The sequence below is a fragment of the Cheilinus undulatus genome, linkage group 3, assembly GCF_018320785.1.
Source record: "Cheilinus undulatus linkage group 3, ASM1832078v1, whole genome shotgun sequence".
NCBI lineage: Eukaryota > Metazoa > Chordata > Actinopteri > Labriformes > Labridae > Cheilinus > Cheilinus undulatus.
In genome coordinates, this window is record NC_054867.1 from 50757395 (window position 1) to 50771352 (window position 13958).

Sequence of the window (13958 nt, forward strand, 5' to 3'; positions counted from 1 at the left end):
CTTAACTAAGGCATTCTGTTCAAACCAAGCTACAATTTACCTTGCTCACAGGTGCAACCAGTGCAGATAACTACTCAGAGCTGGGTTAATTTCTTCATTCAGGAAGCACACCATTTAAAAATGTGTTTTTGCCTCACGTCCTATCTTAGCTCAAAGCTGGTTCTTCTTTTGTTTTTCCTTAGGCGTCCAACACTCGTGCTCTTGTAGGTGACGGACCATTCACTGTTTTTGTCCCTCAGGAAAATACCACTCTAGACTCCGCTGTGAGTACAACCTCTGCTGTTTTTATACATATTTTTCTTTTAAAGCAATGATTTTGTCACAGATTTTTTCTTTACTTTATCCTCATCTAAGCAAAATTTTATTTTCTTTTTCTATCTGACTCAAAGACTACACACAAGATTAACAGCTCTCAAAAAGTTAAGCGAAATATTTGGAGCTCCCCAATTTTACTGTCTGCAGTTTAGGTCATAAACTCCACCCCCCCAACCAACTGGTCTGACCTGAACCCCATAGAGAATCTCTTAGCTATTGTAAAGAGAAAGATGAGAGACACCAGACTCAACAATACAGACGAGCTGAAGGCTGCCACCAGAGAAAGACAATCATTTGTTTTGATGATAAGGAATAATTATTATTTGTTTGTGTTGATGGCAGAGAGAGAGAGAGAGAGAGAGAGAGCATGTTGATAGAAAAAAAGAGTGGTGCACAGTGCTGTCTAAGCTTATATCATCAGAAATAGTTTCATTGTTTTTTTGCTTCAGAGACCACTTAAGGAAAATCATTTCAGACAGGAACATTCAGAACAGCACCTTGTCTTTCCTTTATTTATTTTGTGGGATTTTGTCATGTCACTATGAACTGTTATTCCAGTTATGAAATCAGATGAAACTCATCATCTCTCCTTCACATGTATCTCTCTCTGTCCCTCATGGATCATTTGCTATTCAGCTGAGAAATGTACGCCTACTTGTCCTTAGTTGAAGGGCAGTATGTATGAATGTATCATAATGCCTCCCCTTCAAAGTTGAAGTGTTGATTTTGTGGGGTTTTAAGTAGAATCATGTACATAAAGGTGTTAGCATATGCAAAAAGACAAAACTGAAATAAATCAGACATAGATGACAGACATGAATTGGAGCCAAACAATAAAATTATAATATCTGGAAGATAAACCTTTCTTAAACAGGTTTTTGTAGTCACATTTGGAGGTAATAATGTTTTATCCATGAGTTTTTATTTTCTAATAAGTTTTGTTGAGGTATATGATGCCATAAAAAGGAGATAAAGTCTTGATTGACAGACTTGTTCTCTACGAGGATCCTACTGGACTTTGTGAACAAGGTTCTCAGAGTGGATGAACATGTCACAGGTGGGAACATTGTGTCATTGTGGGAACATGTTTTATCACTCCATAGGCTGAATTTATGCTTTTATATCACAAAAGGAGCATTATCCTTCTTTGAATATTGTCACAGGTTAATAGTGTAATGGTCACTTTCGTATGTGACTTTTGTTTGCTTGTGTTTGTGAAAATAGTTTGAGGAATGGAATCGCTATGGCCGTCTGGATGAGCTGGTTCGTTACCACATTGTTTCCTGTGAGACTCTGACCCTGAGTGACCTCAAAACCACCAAGACTGTAGTCTCAACATCAGGACTACCACTTCGCTTCAGCTTTCACAGCGTAAGACACAAAACACATTATGAGTCAAAAGAGTAATTTCTTTTATTTTGTGCACTAATTGTGTCAACACTGAATTAAAAAAATGTACCATGTATCAAAAAAAGGAAATACAGAATCAACGTTCCTGTGGCTTACAGTAAAGGCAACTTATTTATGCTCAGCAGTTATTTCAAACATTGGTAGTAGAAATTGTAAGGAAAAAAGGCTTAAAATATAAAGAAGAAACAGAACTAGAAAACTATGGTACTAAAACAGAGCCTCATTTAAAAGTTGATTGCTTTCTGATTGCAGCCAGGTTCCTGTTTTTATCCTTTTTCATCTTGAAATATATAGTTGCAAGAAAAGTATGTGAACCTTTTGGGATTTCTTGGATTTCTGCATAAATTGGTCATAAAATGTGTTCTGATCTTCATCTAAGTTACAACAATAGAACAAACACAGTCTGCTTGAACGAATAACGCACAAAAAATTATATGTTTTCATGTTTTTATTGAACAAAACATGTAAACATTCACAGTGCAGGGTGGAAAAAGTATGTGAACCCCTACGCTAATGACTTCTCCAAGAGCTAATTGGAGCCAGGAGTCAGCCAACCTGGAGTCCAATCAATGTGATGAGATTGGATGTGTTGGTTAAAGCTGCCCTGCCCTATAAGAAAACACACACCAGTTTTAAGTTTGCTGTTCTGGAGAAGAATTGCCTAATGTGAACATGTCTCGCACAGAAGAGCTCACAGAAGACCTACAATCAAGAATTGTTGACTTGCATGAAGCTGGAAAGGGTTGCAAAAGGCACAGCACACCAACATCAAAACCTCATCCCAACTGTGAAATATGGTGGAGGGGCCATCATGGTTTGGGGCTGCTTTTCTGCCTCAGGGCCTGGACGGATTGCTGTCATTGACGGAAAAATTAATTCTCAAGTTTATCAAGACATTTTGCAGGAAAACTTAAGACCACCTGTCTGTCAAATGAAGCTCAGCAGAGGATGGGTTATTTCTGCATCAATATTATCACTGATAGTGTAGTCTGTGCACTGAGGTGGTAAGTAAAATTCAAAATGAACCCAAAATGAACTTTAAAATCGTACGAATTTTGCAGTATAACCACCATATGTTGTAATTAAATAATTGACTCAGACCCGACCATACTGCACCTTCTTATAGCCTGTTTAAATGATTTCGGAAAATATAACAAAATGAACTAGTGATCACAGCTCATTTATTATTTAAAATTAAATTTAAAACTTACTCCAGATAATTTATGTGTCTTCTTTTATAACGTAATTTTTAACAAGACACACCTGTCTCCACTCGCGCTCCATTATCAGAGCAGTGCATTTCGCTATGATCTGATTAGTGATCCCAAAAACTTAAAAACTTACAGCTTAATGTCCTTATCACAATCAGGCATGTTTTGCATTTTCAAGATGAACATTTATTAAACAATCTTAAAAAAAGAGCAATGCAAGTTACATAAAATAAATCCGACATCAGAAACAGGGCTCCGCCAGTTTTTTTTTTTACAAAAATAACTTAAAATATGCTTTTAAAAAACTTGAAACAGACTGGCATATATTATTTTCAGAACAAAATAAAATAACAGTAATATAAAATTAAGTATAACAATAACAAACTGCTAAATGAGGAGCGGCTTTTTAAACATAGGCCTAGTCGCCATGTATGCTACTTACATGGATGTCACAGACTATCCCCACTTCTTAGAGTTGCCTGCAAGAAACACAAGAATGTCCACATTTTTAGGAAGGAGACAGCTCCTTGTTTTATTAATGATGAACCCGGCTTTTGAAAAAACTCGCTCAGAGGGTGTAGAGGTGGCAAGGGTACACAGTACTTGTTTTGCTACACGAGCAAGTGAAGGATATCGATCTTCATTTTTTTCCACCACTCCAGTGGACCAGAGTCAACTTTGGTTCTGTCCTGAAGATAGTCCTTCATCTCTTCTGTGCTGGTGCATCTCCCACCTATATCCGTGGGAACCTCATCCTCCTCATCCCCGCACAATAGCATGGCTATCTCCTTCTCCTTGTCTGTTCTTTTTTTTTTTTTGACTCACGTTGCTCCTCTGCCTCTGCTAGGGGGTTACAGGTGGTTGTGCTTTGAACACTCAGTTGGCCAGCCAGCTGTGCAACTACTGTATATGCCGCATCCCGTTTTTCATCATCCAGAAAAGGGAGCTGCTTAAAGCGAGGGTTGATAACTGCGGCTGTTATGTATACACTGCTGGTCATCATCAGTCTGTCTTTAAGTTGCCACCTGTGGTCTATTTCCTCAGACAGCTTTTTTTTCATTTTTTTGATGACAGGACTGTCATCGTCTGCAACAGCCAGGTGGCGCCTTATCAGATTTTCTAGCATCGGTATTGTTGCTGACAGGGAGGTGTTAATTTCCTCGGACAGCAGCTCTGTCAGAGTTATCATGGGTTTTAAAACATCCCTGATGTCCTCAGCTGCGCTCCACGGCTCTGAAGAAAGATCGAGCGTGCTGCTCTAGCTCTTTTTAGTGAGGTTTGGGTCAGAGAGTACAGCGGTAATGGGCCAGCGTTGCTCAATAAGTCGCTCCAGCGTGGAGTTCCAATGTGTGGGCACATCTTGAATGAGCTCATGTGCGGGGACTTGTTGCTGCTCCTGTTTCTCCTTAGGCCGGTTGTAGCCTTGTGACCCTTTTTAAAATATCCCACCAGATGCCGCGCAGCAGCCACGGTGCCACAAATGGGGTCCTGCTTGAGTTCAGAATTTATGCAGAGCTGCAAGGTGTGGCCGGCACACCTGACGCTCTGCACATTTGGCCACTGGTCCGACTCTTTCAGTATCTCCATGCAGAGGGTCATGTTAGCTGCATTGTCACTAACAACAGACGCTCTCTTTCCCTCTGCTATACCAAAGCCTTCGGCTATTTCGGTGAGCTGCGCAGCTGTGTTCTTGCCTGTGTGTGTCTCTTCCATTTGCTTTGTCTCAAGGATTAAACTTTGCAATTTCCAGTTTTCATCAATAAAATGAGCAGTCACAGTCATATATGACTCCATCCTTAGAGATGTCCACAAATCTGTTGTGAGGCTCAGTGCCTCGCTGCGCTGTATTACCTCCAGGGTATTATTTTTTAGGGCATCATACCTTCTGGTTAGTGCGTGCATGACGGCCTCTCTTGCTGGCACTGTGTATGCAGGTTCCAAAGTTTTAATCATTTTTTTAAACCCTTCTCCCTCCACTATGTTGATTGGCCTCACGTCATAAGCAATGAAGTCCACAATTCCGTTGGTGATATCGTTTTTCTGCTTTGATGACAGAGGGGGATGCAAATCCAGCTTGGTTTGGGTGTAACTGGTTCCAACACGCCCTGACGCAGGTGAAGCTGTAGGAAGAGGCTGTGCCTGCAGTCAAGATTTCAGTTGAAAGGATAGACTTTATTAAACCAAACATTACAATTAATTTAAACTGATACCTAAAGCTTTTCAAGCGTGACGCACATTACGGACTGAATAAATCCTGAAAAAGCCCCCATGCGTTGTTGAGCTGTGATATGCAAACTGCTGTGAGCAAAGTTTACACTCAACCTTCTTGTCGTTATCCTTTTTAACAAAATGTTGCCACACCGTTGACTTTTTTGACATGTTGCCAATTAACGGGAGATGGAGTATAGGCCTACACGTGCTTCACAGGCTTTGCGCTCCTCGTAGGTGGGAGGGTCCTAGTGACGTTTGTTTTGGCTTTCTGAGTATTTAACCTATAATTAATTACCCTTAAAGCACAAGCAAATTATATTTGAATACTTATATTCATAGTTATTTTTTTGTAAATTATATTTTGTAACATTAGATAACTGAAAAAAATGAAAACACATGATGTCTCCCATCTCACCCCTGCAAAAAAATTGATTCTTCCAATTAAAGTAGCACGTGCGATTTTTCAACCAATTGGATTTTAATCGGACATGAGGTCATCGACCAATTAATCGACCAATCGACTTTAGGCTGTCAGCCCTGTTGATGCCAGGCACAGATCTGGGGAAGGCTTCAAAAAAATTCTGTTTCCTCCAGAATTCTAGCCATAAGTAATCTCTGTCTTAAGTTATAGTGTAAAGTCCCTGCTAAACTCTGCATCTAAAGTAGTAAAGTTTTGACTTAAGTTGTGTCATTGTTCAGTTCCACCATAGAGACCTAAGGTTAATCTTAGCTAGTACAGCTTTACGTCCAAACTAACCAAAATGTTGTCACAGACATTGTTACTTAAAGAAACCAATGAATGAAAAGCATTTTTCACCCAGCGTTTGTTTAGGAACTGCCTCTCGTGTCTCTAAACAGGCTAACAGCTAAAAGTAACTTGCTAACTGCTGTTAGTCCTCAAACAGAGCCAAGTGTGGATGAAAAATGTGACAAAGAATTATGCCTTGGTGATAACCACAGCCTACAGCCTAAACTAGGAGCCAGTATAAAGTAACAACACTGACATCAAGTGGTGAAATCGCCAATAACATTTAATGATTGTCGGTGGAAATTATCTCCACTTATGGAAAAGAACATTTGATCATTGAGAACACACTGCTGACACCAAATTGCAGGTAACCTCTGCTCCTCGTCCCGTCTCTCAGAACTATCACCTAAGTTATAACTTAAGCCTAAATTGACACTATCTGAGCTGGTGCAACACCTGAAATGTAAGTAGAGCGTAAAACTCTGTCCTATTTAAGGACTTACATTTAAACTATGTTTGAACTTAGACACAGCTGGTGCAACCCACAGCAGGACTCTTCCAAGAGCTGGTCATCCAGCCAAACTGAGAAATTGGGAGATAAGAGCCTTAGTAAGAGAGGTAACCAATAACCAGGATGTCACTCTGACTCTCTCTCTTCCTCTCACCCCCTCTCTCTCCTGCAGGGTTCAGTCTGGATCAACAACAGTTCAAGAATCGTGGAGAGCGATTACACCACATCAAACGGAGTCATCCACCACATCAGTAAACTGTTGACGCCTTACACAGTGCAAGACAAACCAAACCTCCGCTACACCAGGGTTGAACAATTTTATCAGTGTCAATGAAGTGTCATGATCAATCAGGTTTAACAGATGAAAGTTTGACCTCTTTTTTTTTCTTTCTGTTTAGATTAACCTCACCTCAGCAGCTCAGGTTTTTGGCTACACTCGCTTCTACAAACTCGTGCAGGTAAATGAAACTAATGAAACTGCTTCTTTATCTGTGACATTTCCATCTCCCAGTATCTCGCCCCTCTTTTTTGATAATATTTTTTTGTGTAATACCTTTCATATTGTGTTTTTGTATCATGAAAAAAATTAGACAATAGAGGATGACTATCAAAACAAGAACTAAGTGCCATAATAATGGAAATACACAGGTAAAACAAGCATAAATACTTGATGCAGATCCATCCATCCATCCATCTTCTTCCACTTATCCAAGATCGGGTCGCGGGGGCAGCAGCCTGAGCAGGGAGACCCAGACTTGATGCAGATCATGAAGCTGAATATTGAAACCAATCCAATAAGTACAAAGTCAAAATAACATGTTTGCAAGTCTGTTTGTAAGTCTTTATTGTCCCTGAGGGGCAATTCGGATGCCGCAACCCAGACATACACACTAGACAAAGTGCACAAATACAAATACAGATTAATGCAATTTGCAATTGCAATTACATGCAATTTTTGGTTTGTGTATGCATACATTTTATCTTCTAATTATCTAAAGAGTAAAACCTTTTAACTACTTTTTTGGATAAAACATACAGTCATGGACGAAAATATTGGCACCCCTGGAATTTTTCCAGAAAGTACATAATTTCTCCGAGAAATTGTTTCAATTACAAATGTTTTTTTTTGGTATACATGTGTTTATTTCCTTCATGTGCATTGGAACAACACAAAAAAGTCCAAAGAAAAAAGACAAAATTGACATAATTTTACACAAAACTCAAAAAAATGGGCTGGACAAAATTATTGGCACCCTTTTAAAACTGTGGGTAAATCATTTTATTTCAAGCATGTGATGCTCATTTAAACTCACCTGTGGCAGTAACAGGTGCTGGTGATATAAAAATCACACCTGAAGCCAGTTAGAATGTATAAAGTTGACTCAACTTTTGTGTTGTGTGCCTGTGTGTGTCACACCAAGCATGGAGAAGAGAAAGAAGAGCCGAGAATTGTCTGAGGACTTAGGAAGCAAAATTGTGGAAAAATATGAACAATCTCAAGGTTTCAAGACCATCTCCAGAGATCTTGAAATTCCTTTGTCCACTGTGCGTAATATAATTGAGAAGTTTATAACCCATGGAACTGTGGCTAATCTCCCTGGACGTGGATGGAAGAGAAAAATTGTCAAATGAATGCAACGCAGGATAGTCGGAATGGTGGATAAACATCCTCAGTCAGCTTCCACACAAATTCAGGCTGTCCTGCAGACTCAGGGTGCAAAAGTGTCAGCTCAGACCACGCGTCGTAATCTGAATGAGATGAAGCGCTATGGCAGGAGACCGAGGAGAACCCCAGTGCTGGCAAGGAGACATAAAAACCCAGACTGGAGTTTGCAAAAATGTACCTGAGTAAGCCTCAATCCTTCTGGAGAACATTTTGTCAAACATGGTGGAGGTTCAAGGATGTTTTGGGGTTATTTTACTGCCTCTGGCACTGGGTGCCTTGACTGTATGCAAGGAATCATGAAATCTGAGACTATCAAAAAATTTTGGGCTGCAATGTAGGGACTAGTGTCAGAAAGCTGTGTCTGCATCAGAGGTCATGGGTGTTCCAGCAGGACAACGACCCGAAACAAACCTCAAAAAGCACCAAGGAATGGTTGGAGACAAAGCACTGGAGAGTTCTGAAGTGGCCAGCAATGAGTCCAGATCTAAATCCCATTGAACACCTATGAAGAAATCGCAAAACTGCTGTTGCAAGAAGCACCCTTCAAATCTGAGAGACCTGGAGCAGTTTGCAAAAGAAGAGTGGTCCAAAATTCCAGTTGAGAGGTGTAAGAAGCTTGTTGATGGTTATAGGAAGTGATTGGTTTCAGTTATTTTTTTTACGAGGGTGTGCAACCAAATATTAAGTTGAGGGTGACAATAATTTTGTCTGGCCTATTTTTTGAGTTTTGTGTGAAATTATGTCAATTTAGTCTTTTTTTCTTCAGATTTTTTGTGTTGTTCCCATGCACATAAAGGAAATAAACACATGTATACCAAAAACATTTGTTGATTGCAACAATTTCTGGGAGAAATGATGTATTTTCTGGAAAAATTCCAGGGGTGCCAATATTTTCGTCCATGACTGTATGTATCAGGGTATTTAGCAGTGTTGATGATCAGTTAGAGTCCAAATCTCAACATTTGGTTACAAAGTATTTGAATTCTACATCTTGTGTTAGAAAGATGCAAAGTCACTGTCCTCTACAGGTTAAATAACACTCTAGGATTGTGAGTATTTTAATTGTTCTCAACTGAGAATGTGAGGCCTTATCCACGTGGAGACGAAAAATGATATATTTCCATTTCATTTTGAAAAAGTTTTCCGTAAACACAGGATCGTTTCTGGAAATGTCCGCATAACCACTGAAGACCACTGAAAATGTTGTAGTATTTATGCTAAGCCTGTAAGTGGCGCTGTAACGCTGCCACGGGAATGCACCAAAAGAGAGAAGAAGATTACAAAAAACTGCCACAAACTTTCTCCTAGTTGCCCTTCTGGTTGTTCACCACGGTAGATTTAAGAACATCTAATGTATGCTGCTCTTGGTGGTGGTAAAGGAGCATCAGATTTTGCTGGAAAAACCATAATAAGCTCAGTAGCTTCTGCAGCACGAACACAACCTTGTAATCCGCTATTGTTGTTTTGGTTGTACTGCGCATGCGGCGTAAGTGGGCTACGCTATGTGTGACGTAATTGTTTGAAGAAAGTTGGGGTTGGCTGCCCACACGGAGACAAAACGGTAAGCATTTACAGATTGTTTACTTTGGGACTCTGTGGATGAAATGGCGATATGACAAAAAACTTTTGCATATACTCCTGAATTAATCTCCGCGTGGATGGGGCCTGAGTAAACTACACTTTTCTTAAAATGAATTTGGGATAACCATCAATTCCCCATACAAATCATCTGAAGGAAAACAAACTGCAGTGAAATACAATACAAAAAGTAAAATGCAACAGTAGACAGTTGCAAAGCAGTGTTTAAAACAGCCCAATGAATGTTATAGAGTAAAAGAGATTAAGTTTATGTATCTTTTTAATTATTTAGCAGGCTACAGGTAGTGTTTATAGCTTCATGGTCTCTCTGTGAATCTACAGTAATTCAGCAACAATGATGGCAGTAATGCGGAACGTCAATAACCAAAAAAGGAATTACCAAGACAGCCTGACTGTGGCACAGTAGGGTCTTTTTATAGCTGGGGCAGGACCTTAAAATCAGCTGTTAATGGTGCAGGAAACTAGTGCAGAGCAGATGAAGCTGTACTAGTATTCTCTCTCCTCTTTGTTCTGGTTGCAGAAGTTAAAATAAGCTGGAAAATTTTTAGTGTTTTGTTTTCGTGACGCAAGTTTAACCTGCCTTAAAGGAATCATGTCAACTTGAAAGAAAGACATGAATCAGTTTAACCTTTCCACTTCTTATACACTTACACATCCTCTTCTTACACCTACTTCTTCTTGTCCTTCATTTCTTTTTATCACGACTCCAGTCATCCACCCACAGCTGATCCACTCCACTCCTCACCCCTTTCTTATCAACATAAACAACAGGAAACAATACAGGAAACGAAAAGGCTTTAACTAAGGGTAAACAATGTGAAAATAACTGAAAGTAGCAGAATTGTAAACAGTTTTACAAGCAGGATTATAACGGTTTACCAGAGAAAGTTGTTTTATTGGGTTTTATTTAATTTCTGCCCATTTTAAGCCAATATTGCCCCCGTTAACTACTTTTCCACTTTTTATGCCAATTTTTTTTGCCACTTTACCCATTTTGGCTACTTTTTGCCTGTTTTTTTACACTCCCTTCCAAAAGTATTTGAACAGTTAGGCCTACTGCTTTATTTCTGCTGTAGACTGAAAACATTTGGGGACAAGAGATCAACATTTCAGCTTTTATTTCCTGGTATTTACATCTGGATCTGATACACAACTTAGGATATAGCACTCCTTTTTTGAACCCACCCATTTTTCATTGAGCAAAAGTATTGGAACACGTGACTGTTAGGTGTGTTTTGTTACACAGTTGTGTCATATTACATTGATTAATTAAACAATAAATAGTGCTGAATGTCTACACTCAGTTTCAAGTTTGGGTTTTGCCTGTACAGACTGCATTTATAGTTGAGAGGTGTAACCAACATGAAAACCAGAGAGCTGTCCATGGGTGAAAAAAAGCAATTGTGAAGCTGAGAGAAGATGTACAATCAATCATAGCCATTGCACAAACATTGGCCATAGCCAGTACAACCATTAGGAATGTCATAAAGAAGAAAGAAACCACTGGTGTACTCAGTAATTGATGTTGAACAGGTAGATCAAGGAAAACAGCAGCAGTTGATGACAGAAACATTGTGAGAGCTGTAAAGGAAGACACTAAAACAACTGTTAGTGACATCAGCAACAACCTCCAGAGGACAGGGGTGAAGGTATCACCATCTACTGTTAGCAGGAGAGCTCATGAATGAAAGTACAGTGGCTACACCAGAAGATACTAACCACTCATTAGCAAGAAGAACAGGAAGGTCAGGCTGGAATTTGTAAAAGTACAGAGACAAGCCTCAAAAGTTCTGGGACAAAGTTTTATGGACTGATGAGACAAAGATGAACCTTAACCAAAGTGATGGAGAGGCTAAAGTTTAGAGAAAGAAAGGATCTGCTCATGATCCCAAACATACAAGCATATCTGTGAAACACAGTGGAGGTAATATCATGGCTTGGGTTTGCATGGCTTCTTCTGGGACGGGCTCATTAATCTTCATTGATGATGTAACACATGGTGGAAGCAGCAAAAAGAACTCAGAGGTCTACAGAAACATTTGGTCTGCCAATTTAAGGAAAGATACAACCAAACTGATTGGGAAATCCTTCATCGACCCAAAACACACTGCCAAAACACTGCTCTCTTATTTAAACAGCTGTAGAGGTTATTCAGTTAGCAGTTAATGGGGTTGCAAAAAAAAAGAGCAGTTAATACAAAATTATGACATGATACAATACACTCCATTGTCTCCAGGAAACTCTGTTTTGAATTCATATTCTGCATACTGTACATACAGCTGCCTCCACAGTGGTAGTAATAATAATGAAGAAAACTTCCCATACAAATTACAGCTCACATCCTCATTATGTGTTGGATTTCAGTGACATGGTTATGGTTGTAATAGTTGTCCAGAAATGTCATACTGCCCTAAAGACAAACATAAGTATAAAGATGTGAGATCATATTTAGTCAGAAAGGTTTTCCACATGAATTAAGCAGGATTAAGACCAAAAATAGATAATTTCTTGTCATATTGTTCGTATGAGTGCTGGTAATAAAATGGACGGTCTTCTCTGTGCAGGATGCTGGTTTAATACCTGTCCTTCAGAATAGCATTCACCAGCCTTTCACCATGTTCTGGCCCACAAACCAAGCGCTCGACTCCCTGCCAGCAGAAAGACAGCGCTGGCTCAACAGCCCCGACCACCGGGACCAACTGGCAGCCACAGTGAAGGCTCACATCGTCCGTAGCTCAAAGGTAGGAGGAAGAGGAGGATGGTTATATCAGCAATAAAGTTAATACTTTGATGCTAAACTATTCTTCCTTAAATATGGAGGAAAAGAGTGAAAACTTTGAGTAGGAAACCAACCAGTAATTAATGTGTTTAATAGCAACAGGTCTTCTTTTTGTTAGAATTTCTTGATTAAAACTTCATTTCAATGTTCTGCTTTTAAAGAAACCAAGATAATGCTTAAGTTAATTTTCTCTTACAAAAGTAAGTCATTCAAAAAATTAAGTGTGGAGTAAAGGGTGGAGTTTTTTTAAAAAGAGAACAGTTTATCTGAGTGAGAAGTTGATAAATTTAATGAATTTGTTCAAAGTGGATTTTCTAATTGCTAATGCCTTTAAAATTCTGAAAGTATTTTTAGTTCCATTGACCATTATACTGTAGGTTTTTTCCAGCTAAAAGTATTGATTCAGGCACCGCTTTAGTACCGGTAATGTTTTAATTGTATCAATTTAGCACACGTATCGGAAAAAACCCAAATGATACCCAACCCTGCTGCTCACCATATCCGTTTTTATCACCAGCATTTCTCTTCTGCTGTCTCTCATGATAGTCCAACTACAACACATCATAAAGGCAGGGATGTTGCGACTAGAACTCAACATAATTTTTCTTTATCTCAAAGTTTTATCTCACAGCACTAATTTCAACATTCTTCTTTCACTTTCCCCATTTTGTTTGTTTACATGGCTTTTGCTTGTATTTGGTAGCCATCACTGATATTATGTAATAAATTGTGCAAGGCAGAAAGAAAAATTGAATATGCTAGACTTTCTGTTCAGAGGTCATGAAACACCCTAGATGTGGACCTGATTGTTATTCATTATGGCGCACTGACCTTTGACTGCTTGCTTCAAGTATAGACATGCTTATAACAGTAGTCTTGTCATTAAAAGAATGAATTTTCCTTCAGGGGTTAATAAAGTTATTATTATTATTAATATTAAAGTCCCTGCAGTCATTTGAAAACATACTCATATAAGCTTGAGTAAACTCTCCTACCAATCCAAATCTCCAAGAGTGTGCTGTCGGAAAAAAAATGATTTATTTTATTTATATGTTTGTGTATATTTGTATGTGTAGTTGCTTGGTATCAGTCAGCCGAGTAAATACTCGTGGTATCGGACCATGCATGGATCCCAAATCAAGTTCAGCTGTGACAAGACTGTGGTGGTGAGTAACTTGACACGCCAGATAAACAGTTTCATTTATTCATTGCATGGGATATGTTTTACATTGATCTGGGAAACCTCTTATACAAAGTGTTTAGAAATTGCAGGACTTTCCAAAAAATTCTCAGAAGGTGACTGGACGAACAGTCTGTCTCACTTAATGAAAGCCAATCAGAGCAACAAGACAAAATGAAATAGCAAGCATGCATAGCTCTTGATAGTAACCTGAAACCAGGCAGAAAACAGACAGGCAGCTTGTCAGTGGATAAACTTACGCCAAGACTTGTCAGTAGAAGCGAAAAAACTTCTCTGCCAAAACAAGCTTTCAATGTTGATATTTAAT

The 13958-nt window shown here is 39.1% G+C and overlaps 1 protein-coding gene across 3 annotated transcripts in view; it reads left to right on the forward strand.

The window, feature by feature from the left end:
- The window catches only part of stab1 (stabilin 1), a 142397-nt gene that overhangs the window by 79761 nt on the left and 48678 nt on the right, over nt 1-13958 (forward strand). For 2 of the 3 annotated variants that reach the window (XM_041783712.1, XM_041783714.1), the window contains 6 exons: nt 183-263; nt 1540-1686; nt 6579-6713; nt 6805-6864; nt 12236-12412; nt 13527-13616. In XM_041783712.1, the coding sequence (XP_041639646.1) occupies nt 183-263; nt 1540-1686; nt 6579-6713; nt 6805-6864; nt 12236-12412; nt 13527-13616 (690 nt within the window). The remainder of the gene's footprint in view (nt 1-182; nt 264-1539; nt 1687-6578; nt 6714-6804; nt 6865-12235; nt 12413-13526; nt 13617-13958) is intronic. The other variant, XM_041783713.1, reaches the window with a different exon arrangement.